This window comes from Argiope bruennichi, chromosome 8 (genome assembly GCF_947563725.1).
Source record: "Argiope bruennichi chromosome 8, qqArgBrue1.1, whole genome shotgun sequence".
Taxonomy (NCBI): Eukaryota; Metazoa; Arthropoda; class Arachnida; order Araneae; family Araneidae; genus Argiope; species Argiope bruennichi.
In genome coordinates, this window is record NC_079158.1 from 88,761,014 (window position 1) to 88,787,073 (window position 26,060).

A 26,060-nucleotide genomic window follows, 5' to 3' on the forward strand; every position below is an offset into this window, starting at 1 on the left:
TCATTATTAGTATCGCTATTATAATATCTGGTGTGATTACAGATAATTTCTTAGCATGATATACATTTGAATATTTCCAGATATTTGAAGATTTTCATTGTGTTGGATAAAATTATTAAAGGAAAAAACTTTTGAAAAATATTCATTTCCTTCCTGCTGAAGTGTTGCTTTCAGATGGGCCATAAAAGTAGGGCTTATTCTATTCTTAAAATTGTGTTCCTCGATTGAGATACATTCAGCATTTATAAAATGATATTTTTTTTTCAATGTCTTATGTTCTCAACATAAATAAAATTGTACTTGTAGTTAATTTTCAGAAATTATAGTATGCTATATTATTTTAATATGTAACATTTTATGATATAATGATAATAAATGGTATGGGTTTGGTATGGTTGGAAATGGTATGGGCTTTCCTATAAAATAATAAAACAGGCTGGAAAAAGTAGGGTTTATTCCATTCTATTATGATTTTATTGACAAATTATAGTTTGCAAAATTGTCATGAAATGTGCCTTATACTTTATATATTCCAAACCAAAATAGTATTTTTTTTTTCAATTGTACAAGAAATTTCTTTGAGGTTCTTTTGAATAATTCAAAATTTTCAATGAATTATTTTTATTAGATTCTCAGTGAATAAAGTACAAAAAAAATTCTCTTTTCAGCAATTTCCATACTATGAAAACATTTCTTTTTATTTTCAAATCATTACACTTTCTCGTTAATTTAACCCAAATTAATTTTTTGGACTCTGAATATTGAATTCTTACGGCCACAAAATTTTTAAAAATGGAACTTTTTAGGACAAGCATTATTAATTTGAATATATTAGTTTAGTGCAAATTCATAGTAATGCAAGCCAGCAATGTAATCGAACGTTTTCAATGAGCTGACATCAGTTTTAATAGTTGAATGATTTTCGTTAACATTTTTTCAGTTGAAATGGCAGGAAAAAGGTACTATATGAGTAGAAAAATATTAAAAGAAACGATAGCAAGTTTTTATGTTGCAGTCACATTACAGAAAGTTGCTAAAAAAACTGAAGATTGCCATTAAAAACGCTGTTCCTGAGTTTTCTGATCCTCAGCGGAAAGCTTCAAAGTAAAGTTTCGCATAGACATTTTACCTATTGATAGACATTCTACTATTTCTATTCATTTAAAATGGATCGCTATTTTCTGTTCCAATATATATTACTTCCACATGAAAAACTGGGCGATTAAATGTTTTTAAAAATTATATTTTTCTTATTATAAAATGATTGAAGTAGTATAATCTCTTAGCTTATTTTATGAAAATAATTTAAGAAGAATTTCAAGGTATTTCTTTTTATTAATTAAAGTTTACATTTAATACCAATTCTTCATATTAACAAATAATAAGGGTTTCCAGAATTTGTAATTCATGAATCTATAAGGTTGCCTTCTATATTAAAGTAAAAATAAGTCTTTTATATCCTGTTAACAGTTTAATCATAGATTTTTATATATTAAAAGCAATATTTATATTGTAATCATCTAAATGTTTGATGCTTAAGAAAAAATAATTTTTACAAACAAAATAAAATGACGACATAGTGGTATTATTTTAAATATATATGAAAGATATTAAATCAGACAGCGTGTAATTTGAACAGCATTTAGAATTGTCAACATTTTTATATAGCTATTCAATTAATGTTCTTCTTTAAAGAATAAACAAGTATATTATATTTTAATAAATTATTGTCTCATTTATTCTTGTTTATTTATTTACTGAATATCATAAGATCATACTCCATGCTATTTTGACAGTGTTCAGAAGCAGAAAACATAAAACCGATTTCATTTAGAAATTTGATTATGATATTTTTAAGGAAAAAATTAAATTATTTTATATATATTTCTATTATTATTATATTTTTAATGTTTCTTTTTTTATTGTTTATTTATTTATTATTCTCTTTATGAAACCATATTTCTTACTGGAAAAGAAAAACTGTTTAATAAAACAGAAGTAAACTCATTAAAAAGGAAACAATTAAATGAACAATTTCAAACAGCATAATTTATTTAAAATCTTTGTACACAGATCACAAACAATACGAATATGTTAGCCACGGTTTTAACAGCATCCATAAACAAAAGCACCGAGGTTTACATAATTTGAAACCAAAATTACTTCAAATTCCATTTTCTTTTGTATAAGCTCCGAATGCAGCTGGTTCTAATTAACCTGGAAAAAAATAATCTCCTCATTATATTCAAAGTGATTTTTTTTCTATAGAAAATAAATGATTTTAAACACATGCTGCAAAGAAAAACACACGAAAGTTATTTCAATTCTTTAAGGAAATCTTTGAAATTATTTGTCTTGAAAGTAGGTAAGGACTTTCATTCAGTCATTGCTAGAATTTTAAAGTTTCAACAAATTAATGATTTTCAAAATGTAATAGTTTTTAAGGGAGGAGTTTAAGTTTCTTCATATTTCCGAAGTTTTATCTGACGCATATTTAATGATGCAAAATCAGTCTTTATGAAAGCATGTTTAATTTCACCTTTAACTTCTCAAAGAGATATATGAATTCTTAAAAACTATTAATTATTTTCTAAAATAGCTTTTAATTAACTTTTAGTACAAATATTACAGATTTTGAGGCATGATATTTTTTTTCCTTTTCAAGAAACTGTGAAAAATATTAAATTAATTCTTTAAAACTTTTATATCTGGTATTTGAAGATTATTATATTGTTTTAAGTCACAATGCATGGAGTTTCTTAAAGAATGTCACAGTTGAATAATTGTTCTTTTTTTTTCTCCTTCCCTTTAAATAAAAAAATAAAAAATGTAAATACATAACATCCCCAAACTTACAGTAATATGTTTTTTTATTGTTTTTATATTTTTTAAATATTTTTCTACTGAAAAATAAGTAGAATTTTACTTTTAGATCTAGCAAAATTATTTAAAGAATGCATATATTAAGCTATTAAATAAACTATCATACAAACTGTACAAAAAGATCAAAAAATCATTTATGAGTTGTTACTTTCTGAAACAAAATAGTTAAATAACTCTCGAAACGTTAGTGTTAGTTTTTAATCATTCATTAACACTTCGAGCAATTTTTCGAATCATTTACATGAGGACCAGTATTATTGTCCTTTGATTATACAGATTTCAAAAGAAGTGTTAAAGAAATCTTAGGTCTCAGAATGGAAAGTAAAGATAGATTCAGTTCAGTACAAACAATTCGATATCAAATTAAATTAAGCATATTTAATATGCGTAAGAAAATGAGTACTTGTTTTTTTTACGGTCCCCGTAATAAATAGCCGGAAAACTGCAAACTGTCTGCAACCATTTTGGTATTTGATATATAATTACGCTTAAGGACCGTGGTGTAATATATAAATTGTCAATAAAACACAGGAATGCAATCATATTGTTGAAATCTTGGCATCCTCTTTTAAAGATAATTTAGCGACATCTAAAATATTGTCAAACATACCATTATTTTGGAGAAATCTAAAAGTTTTCAAGTAATTTTATTATCTTGGCGACTTTGGTAAAATCTAGGTATATTATGTATAATGTAGTTTGGTTATCTTGGTGAAATCTTCGAATCTTATATTTAAGGCAACTTGATCATGTTGGCATAATCTGAAAAATCTATAATTAAACCCATGAAATTGAAAAATATCAGATAATGCTGTGAAAAATTGGTGATTCCCCATTATGAATTTTCTTGTACTATGACAGAAGCATGAAAAAACTTTCGATTAAATTTGGATTCCTTAAAAATTTTCTCTTTTACTTTTCTAAGAGTGACCAGTTCTCAAAAAATTAAAAATTACAACTAGAACGGTGTGTGCAATTTGATAAAGTTAATTTTGAAAATAGATTCCTCGTAAAATTAATTTTAAGCTACACAAAGATAAAATTTAATGCTTCTTTATATTAATTTGTAGTTAATATATCGTAATAATAACATAAAGTTCTTTATGAAATAATTGCTAGTTTGTTGCTGCAATTTACTTTTTACTGATTTGCATATTTTTTAGGTTAATCATTTTTAAAACCTGAAGAGTTTAACGATTATAAAAACAAACTGTAATTTAACATATAATATCACCCAAGCCTTTTTCATAAATTTTACAATCGGAAAAAAATCTAAATTTTTGACAATCGATAAAGAATAATTTTGTCGTTCTCTTCTTATCTCTTCTCGGCATGAAGATGCCTCTTTATACTTTAAAGAAAAAATTAGAATTATAAAATATTAGGTGAAAAAAATTTTGCATTTTCTTTCTCTTGTGGAATTTTTATAAACTGAGATTAATAGTGTTGTTTGTTATTTGATAAAATACCGTCTTCATTTTTTTTATTTCACTTAAAACTATTTATCATGTTTCCGTTACCATATTTTAAGAAATTAAAATTATTTTAGAATCTTACTGTTTATACTCATCAGAGCTATAGATTTATAATTGAATAACATTTCAGATTAGAAATCTGTAATATTAACGAATATAAAGCCTGAAATCTTTTATAAAAATTAAATTTGATTTAAAACCACCATTCCATAGTCTTACATGTCGCCAATGGATGCCAAGTTAATAGTACAATGAAACAAAACGTCATTGACGACTTAGTCTCCATTGGCGAAATGAAAGAGTGCCAGCTACAAGACTTAATTCTCATTTAATGTTTGACCTAGAACCTTTTGCATTGTAAGCGATGATATTATAGTCGTAATATGTCTATGTGTTTGAATGTTAAAAAATGCAGGTTTTTAAGACAATCTTTAAAAAAAATCAGTTCGAAAATATAGCTAGTGAGGTTAATAAGTATTGCCTCTTAACTTCTTGTTTCAGATTTTACTATCCAGAAGGTATTTAATCAAATTACAAACCTGCTGTTCGACAAACTTCGAATAATTTTTTTCTTTTCATTTTCATGCCAGAACGGTGTGATCTCCAGCCCATCTCTTGTTTCCTTCGTATTGGTTAGCCTCGAATGTTTTCCCTGAAAATAGGTCACGCATTAAGAATAAAATGAAATATTTAATCTCCAATTAGCTTAGCTCTGGAGAGTAAAATTACGGGACAAATTAAGAGCCTGGAGCAGAAGTTAATGAAGCAGTCAACCTTACCATGATTTCATTCGGGAATTCGAAAAACTACTAAAAAATTGAAATCTTCCGAATTAAATTAAAACTCTTCGCATTAGGAAAACTTTCTTCTCGCAGTGAATTTAAAATTGCTCCCCCTTTGCTCACATCAGTTTTGGTTGAGTAATTTTTCAACTTCTCCGGAAAAATATTTGTTTTCTCATTGAGAAGTTATTTTCTAATTTCTGAAAGAGATATTTTTAAATGTCATGGACTTTTAGAATTTTGCTTTGTATCTTGGCTTCTATAGGATGTATTTTTCAAACATATTTTCATTGTCTACAAATTATTTGTTCCTTAAGCAGCAATTTTAATAAAAATTAAGTGTTTGCAAAGAAAATATTTAAGTTTAATTTTCTAAAGAATATCTTTGTATTTTTTTTAAAGATTTTGTAAAATTCATATCATACATTCTGTCATGAAGAAACGCTTAAAGAATCTGAATATCTGAAGATTCAAAGTAGGCTATCTTGAATATTTAGGCTCTGAATACTGAATATATATATATATATAATCTGAATATATAAATAATATTGACATATTGACGATTATTTCATACTAGCCGTCATTGGCGACCAGCCGGTTCGCCAATCTTAATGATCGTCAAAATTTTAATAGTTAACTATTTTATGTAATTCCTACTTTGATAGCTTCTTCATTAAAATATTTTAAAACTTCAAATTTCAATTCACTCAGAATATTATGAAGCCCTTCAGTCATAACGTAATCTGTATCTCTCCAATTTTCTGTTAGTTTCAGTAGAATTTATGCTTTAAATTAAAGTGGAAATGATTAATCTACAATTAATATAATAAAATTTTTTACTGAAACAAAGCATTTTTTTTTTGTAATATGATAACTGAAAACAGAGTCACTGAGCATTTAAACCTTATGGGAACTAAAGAATATCTTTCTTAATTTTTGTAATATCTCAAGAATTTGTCAACAAAATTTTTTCAGATTCATCTTGAGCAGGTATATTAATTAACAATGTTTAATTTTAAATGCATCAAACACTAAGAAAATAAACAGAATCGTTAAAAATAATCGGTGAAACAGGTTAAAAAATTATTTAAAAAACGATGAACTTAAACTAACATAAATACAATTTAATTACAAAAGCATACAACTAACCTAAAAATAATTTGAATCGAGTCCGCTTCCGTTGAAATGTAAACAATCAGAATACAATGCGCATGCGTGAATTTTCAACGCCAGTTACGGTAACGCAAATGAATGAATTTTTTTACGCCTGTTGGGGTAACGCTATGTAGATTAAAAATTTTTAATTTCCTTTAAACTGTTTTATTCTAATTCAAAAGTACTTCAGAATGAATCTGAAAGATCAATTAATTAACAATGTTTAATTTTAAATGCATAAAACATTACGAAAATAAACAGAATCGTTTGAAATAATCGGCCGGAAAATGTTAGCCCTAGCCTCATTGCTGTTGGGAAAAAAATGAAGACTTACTCATTTGGTGGTGGGGAAAATGAAGGGATTTTTTGGAGGGAAAGTTAGTTTTTAATTAATAATTAAAATTTCAAAAAAAGGGACCCCAGGCGCACATTTCCGACCTTCAAGATTTACACGTACCAAATTTGGTAGCTGTAGGTCAAATGGTCTTTTCTGTAGAGCGCCAGCACACTCACACACACATACACACACATACATTGAGCTTTATATCTAAGTATAGATATGTGTGTGTATGTGTGTGTGTTTGTGTTTGTGTGTGTGTGTGTTTGTGTGTGTGCGTGTGTGTGTGTGTGTTTGTGTGTGTGTGTGTGTGTGTGTGTGTGTGTGTGTGTGTGTGTGTGTGTGTGTGTGTGTGTGTGTGTGTGTGTGTGTGTGTGTATGAAATAAGCGTCATTATATCAATATTATTCATGTAGATGCATTAAATACTTAATACATGTATATTTTTAAGTTATATGAGGGTTTTATTAATCATATTTAGCAAAATTTCAATTTTTAAAATTTAAAATTAATAACTGAAATAAAAAATTTCAACTTTTCTACAATTGGAACTCATTGAGTTATGAAACTTTGATTATAGCTATTTTTTACGATGATAGACCATCGAAAAATATCCATTAGCAAAAGTAAACAATTTTCCATTTAAACTATAATTTATTGGTAAAGTGTTGCTACTAATGAGTAATTTTTTTTTAAAATTTTAACATACCCAAAACATTTACCTAATTATATACGATAAGAACGGTGTCCCAATTAGACGTCGTAGCAGCTTCATCAATACTTATTGACTACATTTCAAAATAAATGCGATTAATTGTATCTCCCGCAATTAAAGCTTTTTTTTCTTGTTGAAAATATGCTGCCATCTTTAATAATTTATAAAGTATCTATTGAACAAGAATAAGAGTTGGCAGCTCTTATATACCATGATCATTATTAATATCATAGACATAAATAAAATCAGTAACTTAACCTGCCAAAAAAATGTTCTAATGATTAAAGAAATCTTTTATTCATTATCGCATTGTATAGCACTTTTCTGTATAAAATAAAAATATATATAATATTTCTAGTATAAAAAATTACGCAGAATTTTGTACACACCTTAACTTCCTATCCACAGCCCATAGAAAGCGAAAATGTATAATTATCTTTTGAAACACCTCGGCAATTTTGTCGAAAAGAATAGTTTATTGTTTTAATATGAAAAAAAGTATGGAACCTATTACACCCGACACTAATGAGCTCCTCGCTCTATTTAAATCGATATTTAAGTAATTTGTTTCTGTAAATAGTTCTAGATAGGCAATTTATTCTCACTACTTTCGATGACACAGTCCTTTCAGCAAATCGATAAGTTCTTTTCATTCAGTAAATGTCTATTCCGATAACTCGGCTGAGATCATAAAATAATCGTTAACCCTAGTCTCTGTAAATGCGAGTAACTGTCTTCTAAATTTAAAAGGAGTAATTTATTATGTGTTTTGATTTTTAAAGAAAAAAATTAATCAGGTGTGTTCAATATTTCCCTGATTTTGAAAGACGTGAAATAATATTAGTATTTTATTTTGCTAAGGAAACCTAAAAGCTCTAAATTCGTGCGTTACGCGTGTTATTATTGGTTCTTTGCATTTTATAAAATAATTTTAGTAATGCAGTCTTATGAAATCTTTTATGAGGCTCCCTTCGGCGTTTCTTTAAATTTAAAGGAACTGAAACTTATATATGTTCAATACCGCAATATTATTGGTGTCCAAATTTTAGGCAATAATTAGAGTATTATTTGAAATTATGTATTTGAAAAATAAAGAAAATCATTACCGTGTTAGGAGCAACTTAAAAACACTTGACAAAATATATAGAAAGAAAAAAATAGTAAATTAGATATGGTAACATAAATGAAGAATCGCTGCCAAAATAAAAGCTCATTTATGAAGAAATACAATAAATAATTCCACCCACTGATGGCTCAAATCCAATAGTGTCTAGTCATGCCATAAATAAGCCCCTTAATTAGAGTGTAGAATTCCTGATCTTACACAGCCAAAATATGTCAGATTCCAACTGAATCCAGGCTCTCATTTTAGAAACTTGACATTGGGACAAATAAAAATGCAAACATCTTTCAACAGGAAGATGTTTGCCTGATTGTAATGTCTTTTTTAGATTCCAAGTATTGATAAGATAAACTTTGAGAAATTGGTTCTTATCATCTACAAGTCAGAGCCTATGACTGTAAGAAAAATATCATTATACTATGTAAGGATATCACTATATCATACTGTCCAAGAAGACCAAGTATTTTCAATGCATTCTAAATGGGAATCAATTTATCTAATCATTATGATTTATCAGATTCCATAAATTGACAATGCGAGTTTTGGGAAATCGTGATTATTATTAGTATAAACAAGATTAGAGTCCGCAATAGTATGAAAAGTATGAGTATACTGTGAAAGATGCCATTCTTATACAATACTGTGCCAAGAAGTCCAAGTATTTTCAATATATTTCCATTGGGAATCAACAATTTGATAGTGATGATTATCCATATTCTAAATAGTCATAATGCGAGCTTTGAGAAATCGGCTATTATCGTCAATATAACCAGGGTCAAAGTCAGTGGCGGTAAAGAAAATATCAGCATTCTATAGAAGGATGTCATCCATATATCAAACAGTGCCAAGAAGATTACTGTAGATATCATTGTGGCTCCTAACTGCAAACCTGATCAAATCCTCGAACCAGTGCATTTGTGTAATGTGTGAATGTTGATGGTCTAATATCGAATTCCGGGCATTCCTCAAAATTAGTATCCTCGAGAATAAGTATAATCGAAATCAGAATTCAGTGGAATATTACATAGTTTTCTGGCCAATTGAAGTTACCTCTAAAAAGTTTTGGCTACTTGTTTTATACAATACCGTCAATGGAAGTCCTAGTATCTTTATATAAAAGATACATAGTGCAAGTAAAGGGCATATCGCATCTTGCAACAACCAAGCAAGGGGAAGTAGGTAGGCAGTTTTTGATTTTTTAAATATTATTTGTCTAGTCATGATACCTTATTATATTCTAATGCCTGTAATCGTTTAGCTGATGGCGGCGATTCAGTTTTAATAATTTTTCCATTTCGATGCTTTGCTTGGCATCTGAAACATATATACATAATCCCCTAATATCAATTCATTTTCTTTATCGAGCGTCTTTTTGTTAGAAAGATATCGTTATATAAAATTCTTGCTGTGCAATGGCTTTCACAAAACTGCATTCATTATTTACACAAATTATGTAATTACTTATTTTTCTTAATCCAAATATAATATTCATTTTTATTACTTGTTTTCTTAACATCAGTGTAATTGTATATATCTCTTCTATACTCAAAATTGGATTTCTAAGCGCACTTTATTATTTTCTTTATAAATTATAAATAAGAATGAAATTGTTATAATAGACTAATCCATTTTAATTATATTTCTTAACTCTATATACAAATAAAATACTAATTCTTAATAAGTTGGAGGGAGAAACAAGCCCTAATCGATTGTAAATTCAAGTAACTACTTTTTACAATATATCATGCTTACTGGATAACTATTTAATACTTTTTTAATATGTCTGGAATTTTTAATTTCCTTACGCTGTGCTTATATATCATTAGGCTACTTTAATGTGCGCATTTATTTGCTTAAGAGTTTCTGTTTCATATAGGTTTCTTGGAAAATAATATTTTGTAATCCTCGCACCACGATTTTGACAATTACGAAGTTGAAATAGGCAGCTACAAATTCTTATTAATTCTAAGAATTTTATCTGAAAGTTAATCTACCATTATATCAAACTTTTCATATTTCATAATTGAGCAAGTATGTAACATTAATCATTACTTAATTAGTGTAAGGATTAAATCTAATCGTAATTATTTAATCTGTTTTATTTTTCCATGATATAAAATCGAAATTAAAATTATAACTATTTTTATTTAACATTTTAGACATTATGCTATAAGTATGTTAATTTTTTAAGGATTTTACCTTACTTTTGTATAATAATTTGAAATTTAAAATAACAGATATTCCTTAGCTATTATTGTATAAGGTGTTTTTTTTGTTTAAACATAAGATGCCTTGTATTTGGTAGAGTGATATTTTATTAATAGCAATTTAGCTCCCATCAATCATAATTCTTATTCAGAAATTCTTTACAATTTGGAAGCCAGCTTTTCAAAAATATTTGTTTTTTCATTTTTATCGGAATAAAACGAAATCTTTATTTGCCATAAATGATATAATTAAATGAGAAAGTAAGATTACATTAGCTTGAATAAACATCCTTCGAGCTTATTGCATTTTTGATTTAAGCCAAAGTACTAAAGAATGCCCCAAAATTAATGGAAGGTTTGGATTTTCACAATTTGTGCAGTAAATTGTTGACAACCATATTAAAAAATCATTTGACTGCTGATAGCTAAATATTTGTAAAAGTAGAGCTTTACACGATTTACAACCTGTTTTCATTGTTGAACAGCAATTCAAATATAATGAAAGTCTAGTGGCCATAGTTCGAAAGTTTGAGAATTGGCCCCCTAGATTTTATGTTTTAAGACCATTGGATTTCTTTTTATTGGGTTATTTGAAGTCGAAGGTCAAAAATGTATTTTGTATTTAATTCCAATCTTGTGATAACACTTTGTTCTATTGTGCTATGCTCCATTTTTACTAAACCTAAATTATGAGCTGTCAAATGTTTTTTTTAAATAGGGTTGCTAACACTTTATTGCAAGAATGGTGGCAAATTCAAATCTTTTTAATTTTCGAACAGCCTTTACCATTCGCATATTTTTAAATTTTGGCTTTAACTTTGAAAGAATTGCTTGCTTTTGAACACATGTTATTGCTTTTTGAACTGTTTCTTTCTGAATTCTGCATGTTTAGCGTATAAGTGTTTCATCCATATTTAATCCACAGCGCTGATATTTTATTATCAATTAATAACTTGAGCAACATCTTAACAATATTACTTCGGTGAAATTATTCATTGTCCGTCAGAAACTTCCAACTCCTTAAAGTTACAACGACCTCCTTTCGGGAACGACGTATCGCCATTTTGCTCATTTATTTTCATTCGGTCCTCATTATGCACTTGTTCTAGCAATAAAGCAGTCCTGGAGTGCAGTTGCGGCCTTTAAACTCAACACTAATTGCGTCCTATTTGGACAATATTCAAAGCAGTCCCACCGCGCTATCCGTAGAAACAACTATCAGCCCAGAATAATTTACCGGGCTGTTCTCATCAGAAAGATCCAAATGAGTGTAATATAAATGCAAGAGAGATACTCACACAACCTATCACATTCTGTTTCAGATTCTCTGGCTTCGTCACGAATAATTCTGTCGTCGGGCGAATGGAGTGTATACAAAAGGTCTTCGTTATCTGACTCAGAACTGGAATCTCTGTAAAGAGAATATTCAAGGTGCGGGTTATTGGTAAAATGGCACTTATTGAATATATTAACGTAAATTTGATAAGAAAGAGAGTTCTTAATAACCATCTAACATGTGACATGAAAATTATGAAATAGAAACTGGATAAATGTTTTCCCACATCGGATGTGTTTGATTGCCCTCATTTTCACCCACCTGTTGTTTAGAAAGCATAATAGATTATCAAAATAGCATTTTAGAAAAGATTGTCTCAGATGTATCTCAAAGAGAAAGTATTTTATTATTTGATCCTTTAAGGGCAGAATAAGGCTTTTGAATATATACCAAAAATAAAGAATAGATTAGGCGTAATAGAGAAAAGATAAATATAGGTAATCGTGTGGTTAAATCTTTTTAAATATTTGATTCCTTAAGTGCGGAATAAATATTTTAAATACATACCGAAATTGGATTGGGCGTAATAGAGAAAAAATAAATAAAGGTAATCGTGTGGTTAAAACAAACTCAATGTTTGATTCTTTAAGTGCAGAAAAGAGTTTTTGAATATACATCAAAAATAAAGAATAGAATGCGTGTAACAGAGAAAAAATTCCAAAATCATATAGTTAAAACCCAAAATATTAAGTTATAGAAAAGGCAAAAACACTATTACAAAAATAAATTCATATAAATAAGTATTGAAAACTAAGATTTGCCTTATTTTATAAATATTAATATTTATTTTACTTTAAATTTACAATATTAAGAAAATGAAATTATAATAAACAAGGCTTATTAAAACATTATATACCATTTATCTTTTCAAGTAGAAATAAATAATATGTTTTAAATCTTCAATTATTTTCGATCAAATGTTTCTCATTAGCATTTTCAAAGTTGTTTTCATTATATAATATGAACATTTCTGGTAAATGAAAAAGGTAGATAAGAAAAAAGAAAATAGCGAAATATTATAAAATTCAGTTTAATTTTAACCCTTTCTAAGGCTTTGAGAAGTATGCTTCCCTCCAAATATATCAATCTTTGTATGAATTTATGTAGGTTGGCTTAAGTTCTGAGAAATTTCTTTTAGAAAGACAGAAACTTAGATGCTTCATTTCTTTATCTCACACAAAATGATGTGTCTTTATTTGTTTTTTAGTTATTAATTAACTAAATTTTTTAATTAATCAAATGAAATTTATCTAATAAGCTAAATGAATCCCTTTTCTTATTCTAATTTCAAGCCTAAAAATATTTTAACATTATATGACTAGAAAAAAATGCCCTTTAAAGGGTTAAAATAATTTTTCTATACTTTCTTATTTCGCGTGCTTTCTTTATCATTAATTAGATGGTTTTAAAGTTAAAATTTCGCCAATTAAGAGGTCTCAATCCATTTTACATATTCTTTGTAGACGTTTAATTGCAAATCAAGAAAAAAGATTAGCAAAATTTATATAAAAACGAAATACAAAAAATAAATTAAATTTGTTATCATATATTTTCATTTATGGAAGTGATTTCTTGAATACTTTTGTGACTCGACAAATTTCTAATTATTTTCATCCAATAATTTTCCTTCTTCATGATAATATTTATATGGAAACTCAATAATAAGATTCCATTCCTAAATTTTTGAATTAAACAAACTCTTTTATAAGTCCTTATAAAAAGAACGAAATTATTTATTGAATTCTTTCTTATCTACGCATTGGACAAATTTAATTATGGTTACTGAATGTATATGCTCGTAAAGATAAATTAGGTTAGCAAATCGTAAAAACTTTTCGTCTTATTGACATTCTTGTTTGGCTTCATAATTTTATTTTCTAACTGTAAATTTATTCTTCCCTTTTCTCTATTTGAATATCATTTTTAATCTCATAGATAGAGGGAAAAAATAATTTATATGTATATTTGAATATATTAAGCAAACGATTTAAACCTTCCAAACGATTTTAATAACTAGCTCATTAATAAATCGAATAAAAACTTAAAAAAACTAGGTTTTGTATCAGAATTTGTGAATATGCATTTAATAAAACATTTGTTCAACATATTTCTGATTATAAACTATCCTAAAAAACTGAATTCTGAATTACAGCATATTATCGCAATAATGGATTTTCTTTATGATTAAGAGCTTTTCCAATGAATTTATTTTCATAGTATATATATATATATATATATATATATATATATATATATATATATATATATATATATATATATATATATATATATATATATATATATACATTATTTTGCTAACACTTACAGTACAACTAATCAATTACAGTACAACTAAGTATATACATATTCTGATGAAATGAATAAGAAAGTGCTGCTTTTAACACATTAAATGTTCAAAAAGCTACATTTTAAACATCAATCTGAATACGTTTTTGATCATTGTTATTTTTGTTGTTGTTGTATGTCTATTTTCTTTGCATATAGAAAGTTATTCAAAAAAAATCGTAAAAATTTAATAAATTGCAATAGCACGTCAGAAAACATTCATCTCCCCTAGAAAGCCTTTGGTATAGAAGAGTCCTTAATAATTCATTCATTTTCCAAACAAAAGGATTCATAAACATGATTAAATTCTTAAATGATCGTGGAGACTTATTCTTAGATTAACAATGTCAATTTTCTCTTGCAATATTTTAATTCTTCTATCATTTTAATCATAGTATATCTTTAAGCCTCCTCCAGTGCCTTATTTTTGTTGCTTTACTTTTTCACTCATACTGTAAATTGTTATGTTCATTGATGCAGTTTTATTGTACTCTAGATATTTTTCATTCTAGTTTTTTGCCATTTTTTGTTGTGTTATATGTATTCATGTTTTGACATTTGTATGTTTCATTCCAAATGGTTTTGCAATATAATCAACACCTATACTAAGCAGGAAAGAGGCCAGATGAGCCCAAGAGATGGAGATGTGATGTAATATTTAGTGTTAATATATATAAATAATTTATTAATAAAATTAATGAAAACATTTTATTAATAAAATTAATTAAATAAAAATACAATCATATCAATTGCTTAACAATTGACAGGCAAGAAGGATATTTATGCCCCTGACATCAGTCTTATGTAACAAAATAAATGCCGGTTTAAATATTTTTTTTGATGAAACATCATTAAAATGTAATCTTCTGGAAACCGCTTATACTTACCAAAAAAGTTATAAAGACATGATGCAAAAAATACATATAATTGTCTATTTCCCTAACTAAGCCACTGAATCATAATTTATTTTCTGAATAAAGTAACTGAATTAAATAACACAAGAATCTTTCCTTAGAATTTGGAATTAAAAAAAAAATACAGTCTTAACAGGTTTAAGAAAAATATTAATAATGTATAGAACAAAGAAAAAAAGTACAAAACATGCAATGGAATATGCCTCAAAAATCCTACAATTCATATTGAGAGAATTTTATAATGACTTTAAAATATTAACATTTTAGTTATAAAATATTTACTTTTTTTTAATTTTTTAACTTTAATTCAATATTAAAACCATATTATGCATTTTCTTTTTTCTATTTATTTTCCTTAATTTTTAAGGTAGGGAAATTAACGGAACGACAGGAAGAAAAAAGTTGAAAAAGATTGCATTGCACAATTTTAGAAACTATTAATTAAAAGCAGAAAGACTATTTTGAAAAATAATTGTGCTGTTATGAAATGTTACCACTAGTTAAAATGTTAGAAATCTTCTAATATTAGAACAGGTAAAAAATTATAATTCAAGGAAAGCCACGTAATACATTAGAAATTTCTGGATTTTTTTTAAAATTATTAACTGATTTTAATTTATCCCTAATTAAATAGGAAATGTTTTTAATTTTTTGAAGCAATTATAAATTAAAAAATTAACGAAAGCATTTTTTATTTTTTAAGTCATTAAATTCCCTTTAAATAATAATACAAAATATGCACTTTTAAAAATATTTATTAGGAAATGAAGATAAAAGAATGCCAATATAAATAAAATTTTCCGTTTCATGCATTATGCATGGGTTTTTATCATAACTTTATAGTAATTGCTTATTATGCGTTATCTAATTCGAAATCTAATTATAGCTTTAAATTTGCATTTATCTTAAAAACTGTTTGAAATTAATGATCTTTTTCACATAACATTTTTTTTATATATTCTTCTATCTTCTTTATATTCTTCATTTTTTTATATTATATTTTTAAAATTTATATATATATATATATATATATATATATATATATATATATATATATATATATATATATATATATATATATATATATATATATATATATATATATTTCGGGTTACGAGAAATCATTATTAGACAAATGTCTGTATTTCCTCACAGAAAAAAAATCTCTTTCTTTGAATCCCAGCCTGAGGGTGACCCTTGAAAAAGTCTTCAGGCCGGATTCTTTTTTTATATTTTTTGGTTTAATTTTTATTTGATTTTTTGTTTTTCCTATTAACTTGATTCTAATACTTTTGTATATATATATATATATATATATATATATATATATATATATATATATATATATATATATATATATATATATATATATATATATATATATATAAGCTTGTTTCTGTCTCTTGAGGCAGCACTTCATATAGCCAAATCACATACGATTACTGGTCATGTAAATACTTACAAAATGAACAAAATTATTAACTATGAAAGATTAAAAATATATTTTCTCTTTCTTTTTATTTCTTTTCTTAATCATAACTAAATCATCCTATACAATCAAACTCTTTAATTCCAAAAAGATACCATCTTTTTGCTCAACTAGTTTTCGGATTAAAATCAAAATTTAAAAGTGAACAATAAAGTGAATTTCAGGTTATTGATACTTACCCATCTCCTGATTCTCTCCAGGGTCTAGAATTTTCTATTTTCATCCTTCCTCGGTCTGGAACCTCATAAATCGGGTGTTCTCGATGCGATCTCAATTCCATGCCTAAAGTAAATAAAATGCTGGTTGATTTTTCAGTCATTTATTGAGATTCTAAAATAGTTTAATCATTTTATTAAAAACTTATTATAACCAAAAGATCATAAATAAGAAACTTTCATTATGTATGATACAGAAATTCATGTAAGTACTTTTGTGATTATCTCAGGTAATATCATACTACATAAGTTAACTGCATTTGATAAACTTGCATTAAAAGATGCCAATGTTTGACTGTGAAAAAAACGCCAAATATATCATATTAATCTATTAATGCTGATTCACAGTGACTTGCTGCTAAGTATAGAGCTCACTATGGACATGAAATTAATAATAATTGCCCAGATTTCAACCTTTTATATTTTAACTAATTTGATTTATTTAATAACTAAGCAATAACACTAATACTGTAAAATTGTTAAAAAAATACTATTCATACAAGATGTTCATAGTTACCTGCGTGTCTGTATCCAGCTATATAAATGGTGGGAGAAGCATAAATACATTCGCTCTTTTCAACCTGCATTACCAAAAAAAAAAAAAAAAAAAATTAGTGACAGAATTTTGCATTTGAAGCAACAGAAAATATTCAATAAATTCACAGGCTGAGATAATATATAGAATTTTGTTTGTACAAACTTGAATAAATTTTAAGGTGTATGAAATATAAATCAGACTTGCATACTGCGTGACATAAATTCTGTAATTGATTTATTTTGCAAAAAGTGCATTTTTATTGACTCCCTATTTATCAAACCTTAATCTTATAAATAGACATATCCCTCCGGATCACATCTGAATAAATGGGGGTGAGAGTCTTCCGATATAGCGGTTGGTTTCGTCATCCTGGAATATGCACTGATGGTACGACATAGAACCACTTCTTACCAAAGACGGAATGTATTTTTTTTTTCGTTTATTTTTCAAATGTATTTTCAAAAACTTGTTAACCCTTCCACTTTTTGTTTTCTCTTTTATGACAAATATTCTTTTTCAAACATCATAATGTTTCGAAGTTAAAAGAAAGTCTTCAAGTATAAATTTACCATTTATAATTGGGCTTTTTTTCTTATTTTTTATACATCGTCGCAGAACTTCAAATGTAGTAAATTAACAAAGGAAAAAAAGGAGTTAAACGGAATTTGTTGAGTTTTAAACTTACCAATCGCAAAATAATAAAATAAATATTTTCTATTTAAAAAAAATCGTTTAAAAGCATTTATGCATTCAATATACCTTCGTTTCGAAATGTATTAGTTACTGCCATATTTTTAGCCAGTTACATAGAATTAGAAAAGTAAACAAATGTGAAACTAGAAAACATATTTATTATCTCAAAATCGTGAATGTTTAATCTATCTTCCTTTTTCCTTCATCTAACCAATGTTAAAACGGATGAAAATAGACAAGGAATACAAGTAAAAATTGCAAGTAATTTGATTAAATTATTGATGGGGATCCTGATTACAAGATGGAAAGAAAGAAATCATTTAAATTCAGTACAAATATATCTTAATTTTAAAGGTAGTTTGTGAAGAGAATATAATTTTCTATTGTAAATTTATGCGCTAAAATGATATTGGTCATCGTTAGTAAAGTTTTAAAATCAGTAGAATTATTTTTTTTAAATATAAATATCTGAAATCTTTTCTAGTAATCTTTCTATGCATCTTACTATTGACACAATTTTCTTCCATTCCTAAAAGAATGTAATATCTACACTTATTTCATATCTTGCGGATAATGTCATTCATATTCATTCTTGTAACAACAATTTAAAAAAAAAAGATTGATTCTTTTTATTTCTAATTTTAAAGCTTTAAAATGCATTCCCAATTCCATTTATGGCAGATATATTTTATAAATATCGCTGGTGGAATTATTTATACATTTTTTTTTAAAATTCCATATTCTTTAGATATTTTTTCTTTAAAATAAAAAATGACGGTAGTTTAATAAGAAATGCATCCGTATGTTTCTCCGTAAATGTAAATAATCTTTTCTGTATTTCTGAAAATCTATGTTTTAAAAAGATGGATAATGTTTAAATGATCTATAATTTTTATTATTTCCAGATAAAGTTGTTCAAAAAACATTGAAAAACTTCTGAAATATGTAATTCGAATGTGAATTCACAAATGATAGTATATTTTTTCAATGATCTTATATCTTATTTTTACAATCATTTAATATAAATTTATCTTTAATAATGAAAAATATTTCAACTTTTATTCAAATTCGCATAAAATATCCAACACTCCTAAAATAACCGAGATAACTCGATTTCGTCAATGAAAACTGAATATAACATCTCATGTCATTCCATACTTTTGTAAAAGTCAATTTATTATCTTTTTTAATGTAAGGAACTCTTTTTCGAAGAAAATCTTATTTAGAGAAAATATTATATTGACAGATAATCTTATTTTTGGCTATCTTCTTTGAAAAACTTATGCTCTTTTCTTCTTCTAAAAAGATTTCGAAAACACAGTCAGTTACGAATCTGACATTTTCTAATTGATAATTTATATTTTGCCTGTGGCCTCCTTTGGCCTTTCTATTCTGGCTGCTGGCTCTTCTAAGAGACTCTGGTGACAATACGAAAAGTTATACTTCTTTTAAAAAAGAAAAAAGAAAAATAGAAAATTATATTTGTGCCGCTTTCAGATATTTTACTTTGATCATAATAGATTTTTACTTACACTCAAAAACAAGATTTAATTCCAGTTTCTTTCTTACACTAATATAATTTCTGTATTTTATTGAAGTGAAATATCGATGAAGAATATCAACACAAATGGCATCATAGCTTATTAATGGATAATTAAAATATACAACAATTTTCTTTGAAATTATACTTGCTTTTTGGAGGTTAAGATCTTGAAATATGCCTCTTCTCTTAACTATGACAAATCTTCATGAAGTTGCATATTATCTATTCTGTAATTATCTTGATTTTATCTCAAATTTTATTCACGAATTGTTGTTCTATAATTTAGCAATGACCAGAAGGAGTAGGTACCAAGCGAGTGAAGAAATTGTTAAAAATAGTGTAAACGAAAAAAATAGTGTAAACGATGGAAGGAGAGCAAATATGGTCATTAATGAAGTTTAAAAGCTAGATTGGTATGAACTAGCCTGGATTAATAATAAAAAGAATTTAGAAATTATTCTTTCTTGCATATTGAGAGGTATGGACAAATATTAAAAAAAATTATACGAATAGTATAATTAATAATTTAGTTTCTACATTCATAGGCTTCATTTGTTGAATATTTTTCATGGTATTTTTCTTCAAGACATTTCATTAATGTATTATTTCTCTAGAAAATATTTTTTTTATCGAACCTACTGAAAAAATTGCAAATTTGATAATCTACAAAAAAAAATTACAAATTTAATGATCTACGAAAAAAAGTGCATGCTTAGAAATTTTCGCAGTGATGATTATTGAAATGGAAATCTCTTTTTCTGTTTAATAAATACAACCATGTCAGATGATTGAACGAGAAGCTTTGTATGATTATCAGAACTCCCACATTATGGTCCTGAAGATTAGGGTATTAATATATCTTCAATAATTTTACATTTTATTATTATCTGGCCTAAGCAAGTCAGATCATACAATTATAATAATAAGATAAATGCATAGTTTTAAGATAACAGTGAGTTTATTTATTTTATCATTTTAAAAATTTACATTACGATTCAAAATTCACAAAATGTACAATATAAACAAGCTAGCGAACTCTTGTTTACAATAATAATAACCGAACGCCTTATTACAAAATAGAGAGATATGCTTAGTGAACGTCCATAACAGAAATCAAAAATTAAATATTTAATTACCAGATTTTGTTTTTCTATTTGCTGAATTTGCATAATATTTGTCATATTGGTCTAGATATTAGAATACTAAAACAAACTGTTCCATCTCGTCAATATTTACTCATCTGCTAATCATGCAATATTATTTCAGTGTTATTCATATAGATAAATAATCTCTATCCGTGAAATTATAACTATATCAATAGAAAGTTTTAACATTTTGCCAAACTGGTAAGCATATCTCGTATGAATTAGGCAATAAATGCAATGAATTAGGCAATTATGCAATGAATTAGGCAATAAATCAACATCAGGGCAATTTTTAGACGAATTATTATGATTGATGTTTATTTAGAGAAACGTATAGATATGCATTTCAAATCATATATAAATTTAAAATAAATCATAAAGTTTAGACATTGAATCTCTGTAGAATCTAAACATAAAATTAATCATATTCATATAATGCTTCGCTTTTGTTATTTCTCTAAACCAATTTGAAGAGTTACAGACAAAATCAAATCATTTTAAATGCAACAATTCAATATTTATTTGACTGAACCTTTGAAGAGAAAGCTGCTTAAAGTTTAATTTTATTGTCGACCAAATGGGAAATACGCGTTTGAAAGAAGGATTGCTATACATAGATCCATTAACAGAAACAACAGAAAAATAACAACAAAGCCTTATGAAAGTAACAACATATTCATTTTTTTAACCACAAATTGCTTTTGTCTGCTGCACGTTGATTCATTGTAATTGTATGCATAAAAAGGCGAAATTATCGCTTTTTCCCTAAATGCAGTGTATTATAAAAGACAAAAAGAAAGGAGATTAAATTACACTCTTAGACAAAAATGATTTATTTACGGCGAATCAAATAAAAATTTCTTATTTTCACATAAATTGAATCAAGGCATCATTGAAAAAGATGGGGGAAAATAAACAACATTAATGTAAAATATATTTTTGAGCAGTCATTAGACGAAGAAACACGTTGTTATTTTTAATGCTTTATTTGAATCATAAACCCTCCCATGGGATTTAAAATTGTGAAAAATAACTTTCGTTCTTTTTGAAAAATGATACGGAATCCAGAACATACGAAAGATAAATAAAGCATATCCCATTACCTTAAGTGCATAAAACTGAGATAAAAATAAGAAAAAAAAACTTACAGGGAAATCTGTTTCAATTTATGAACAATTTAAACATGTTTGAGAAAAAAAAAATTTCCCTTGTAAATATATCCTAATAATTTTGTAAGAAAACAACTCAAGATTTTAAACAATATTTTTCAAATCGTTTCAGGATTTCATAAAATAATAAAAACAATATTTTTATGAAACAAATCCTATTAGATTATTTTAGTAGATCATCGGATAAAAAAAATTGCAGGAAGACAATTTAATTAACAATGTTTATTTTACTCCTTAATTATCTGGATTAATACTGAAATATTACTAAATTCTGATTTTAAACTGCATTTTTCCTCTATGTAATTTAACTATGCTATTCTGTATAGCAATATTGCTTATATATTTGTACATTTTCTCCTTATTCCTAAAATAATATTATAAATGTTTTTAATTTCTCCTTATCAGTTTTAAATAATATTATTCTTTAATTTTTGTAGCTTAGGAAAACAAGCTCTAGTGAATGCTTTTTATATACACTGATTACAATTATTAAAAAGAAAATTAAATCATTAAAGGAACTATATTATAACATAATTTTTTCTATTATATGCTTTTTTCCGTTTAATTTAGACATTTTAATCCGTTGCTGATGTTTGCTGAAAAATCCATCAATAACAAAGTTCTACTAAAGAAGCTCAATACAAAGTATTAATGAAATATATAATGTATTCTTTTCAAATTAAATTGTGTAAAACATTCTCAATATTAGTATTTTTAATTCAGTAACAAAATAATTTAATAAATAATAAAATAATAAAATGAAGCAAACAAATACGATGCTTTTCAGATTATTTTGTTTCATTTATAACCTTTTATGTAGATTAAGTTTATTATTATGGGGATTAAGTTTATTAAGTATATTATTATTAGGTCTAACTTTTTATGTGGATTAAGATTTAATTTGAAATTAATTTTAAGCATTATAATGATTTCGTAGTTTAAAGCATGCACTAAATAATCGTACATCTATCACCACAGTTTCGAGAAATCTCATCAAATGCATGCCTATATTTCTGTTAGTTAAAATAATTTAAATTAAAATTTTGTATAATAAAAGAGATCTTCATTCATTATTTCAACTAGGGTGGTAAATGCCTACAGTAAAATTACACTTAATAATCAGCATGTGAAAAATTACAGAATATAATATTTTTATAGTATAAAAATTTCGGAATATTCAACTACATGCTTTAGTATGATATTTATAGAGATGAAACATAAAAGCACCAGTGTTAATATTGCTTATTGCATAAAGCACTGAAAATAAATATAACCAAAATTAAAAGATCCTGTACTATTTTTTTAGCGAAAATGTGATGAAAATCTAAAAATACATTTTTGATTTTTTTTTTTGAATATTACCCTTTATTAGAAATATTTGATATTGGGATTCAGACTTCTGCTGCCACTTCTTAGCATTTTTTTTTGTAAGTCATTTTCGACAGATATAAATAAATAAACCAGTAGGTATGTGAAATTAATAACATTTGAACTTCACCGTTATCTCAAGTAAGAAAAGTCTAGACATAAAAGCTGGAATGGAATCTACCAAATAATTTATAAACTCAATGGAAGACTGTCTTTCGGCAAAAAGAGTTTTTGTTACTGAGGATACAGTTCTCACTCGTAAATGCCAATGGATTTCGTCATTCGTTTACTGAAACACTTCTAACTTTCACTGCATAACTTGCTTTTATTTATTTCGTCTGATAAACAGATTCGCAACAATTAACAATGTCTCAAATGCACAAAATGTTCAGCGTAGTTTTGCGCCATCTTTTGAAACCGAAAAGAAAATGTACAGCTATAATGCAGGGTGTCCTTTGAAGTCTTTCTCTACTTTGAGAATGGGGAGAACTATTGTCATGAACTTGATGAGAAGATGTAGTAAAATGGTCATGCACTATGCAGCAAAATTGCTTACCTTGCCACTTGGAGGCAAAACAATGGAGTAAGAATTCCTGTATCAAAAAATATGAGAAAAATCTATTTACAAAATTGTAAAGTGTTTTTGATTTAGAACGAAAAAAATCTTGAGTTCAATAATGCTAAGAACAAAACATATAAAATGTGAATTCCTTGATCGCGAATCTCAAACCTGGTCCGTAAAAGCTAACTATAACTGATGAAAAGATTATATTTTGATCAAAAAACATCAAGATATACATTGCAGGTGATGAAGAGAATTTTTAACACATAAAATAAAAATATCTACTGATTACATGTTCTGTTATATTTTAAACTCTTTCCAGAAGTAAGAATTGGAAATCACGATCAAACAAACAGTACGTAACGCATTTTGTATTGCATTCAAAGTGTCTTTTTTTATTGTACAGTAAACATTCTAGAATTCTGTAACTAAGATTTTTTCCCACGATTTGTACTGTTTTGAAGATAGGAATGTTAACTAATCTCCTTAGATGTGACGTAATAGATCTTATAGCGTATCTCATGGTCACTTTAATATAGCTGTACACAAAGTTTATGGCAATAATTAATTCATTTCTCAAAATAATATGGGTTGTAAAGACTAAGTGGAAACCATGTATAATATTTTAAAGCAAATCAGTAAAACAAAAATATAGTTTATTATTCCATCAAAGTGGAATGTCCGGGATTAGTTCGGCAAAACTACCCATTTTAATGCAATATGTTGTCCTATTTTAAAATTCAGTTTCATATATTTTACTTTTCTCACTCCAGTTAAACGCAAGTTAATTACTTCTGCTTTCTAACACGATAATACTTTTTATAAAAAAAAAATTCTTCAGATACTTTTTTTACTCAAGAAGAGCATTAGTTTTTGCCACTCGCTTCTCAGAGAAGACGGTTCTACTGAATACCAGTCTTTATATTTGAAATAAACATATTAAAAATTGTAACTTTACATTTTATTTACCACACATTTATAAATCCTGGAAAACGATGTTTTGAAATTTTTTTTCAAATGAATTCAATTTAATTATATTAAAAATTATCTGAACCGAAAACTGGTAAGACTATTCAACCACTAGCTGTTTCTGAGCTTCTTTCGCTTTTAGAGAAAACTTAATTCATGTTCAAAAACGAGTTTTAAATTATTTTTAAATGAATATTTAGTTTTATTTATGAACACATTAAATACTAGAGCATATCCCCCCTCCCCCCCAAAAAAACATCGGAAGTTTTATTTACTTGTATCTGAAAACGGTGATTAATTTTTATAAGCATGAGACTAATGGTATTAAAAATTGAAAGATCGTAACTATGTACGAATGAATAATTTATGAAAAAAAGAAAAAAAAAACGTGGAATAACATGCACGCATTTTTGAAACATTTCCTCGAAAAAAGTGTTTGGGAATATGTTTAAAAAGAAAGAAAAAATATTGAAATGCAGAGACTAGAAGAGAAAGCGAAGTTAAGAGAAAGTATTATTTAACTGAGGCTTATCGGTGAGGCACCATCCAGTTTCTTATAACATGAAATTCAAGAGATAAGAAAGTTTCTTACGATATCATGGTGCAACACTTTACCACGAAACTTCTGATTGTTGTTGTTACAGAGTTTTTGTAAACTTAAGAAATGAATTGTTTAGAATTTTTATTATTTTTTCTTGTTATTTAACTGAAAACTTGAGAAATGAACTGTTTAGAATTTTTATTATTTTTTCTTGTTATTTATCTGAAAACTTGAGAAATGAATTGTTTAGAATTTTTATCAATTATTTTTTCTTGTTATTTATCTAAATTTCATTTGTACACACCTCGAATATGTTAATGCGCAGTTGCCGGATAACCAAACAGGTTCTATATTTCTGACTATCATAACAATTTTGTGAATTGGAAGTACTTTCTATGGTATCGATTCAACCATAAAAGTGTATGTGAACACATCAGTCAGACCTGTTAGATTCCGGTATCACCATCCAGTTCTTGCTATCGTGAACAACAACCATTTAACTACAGTGCAAACATTGGTAAGATAAAGGTAACCCTGATAATGGTAATTATTTAT

General features: G+C 26.5%; 1 protein-coding gene across 1 annotated transcript in view; it reads right to left on the reverse strand.

Annotated features, from left to right (window-relative positions):
* Positions 1-2,074: 2,074 nt before the first annotated feature.
* Positions 2,075-26,060, reverse strand: part of LOC129981306 (cell adhesion molecule Dscam2-like) — a 493,597-nt gene continuing 469,611 nt past the window's right edge. The window contains exons 23-27 of the mRNA XM_056092083.1: positions 17,495-17,558; positions 16,942-17,044; positions 11,976-12,088; positions 4,898-5,010; positions 2,075-2,217 (exon numbers count right to left, since the gene is read on the reverse strand). Of these exons, the coding sequence (XP_055948058.1) occupies positions 4,940-5,010; positions 11,976-12,088; positions 16,942-17,044; positions 17,495-17,558 (351 nt within the window). The 3' untranslated portion in view covers positions 2,075-2,217; positions 4,898-4,939. The remainder of the gene's footprint in view (positions 2,218-4,897; positions 5,011-11,975; positions 12,089-16,941; positions 17,045-17,494; positions 17,559-26,060) is intronic.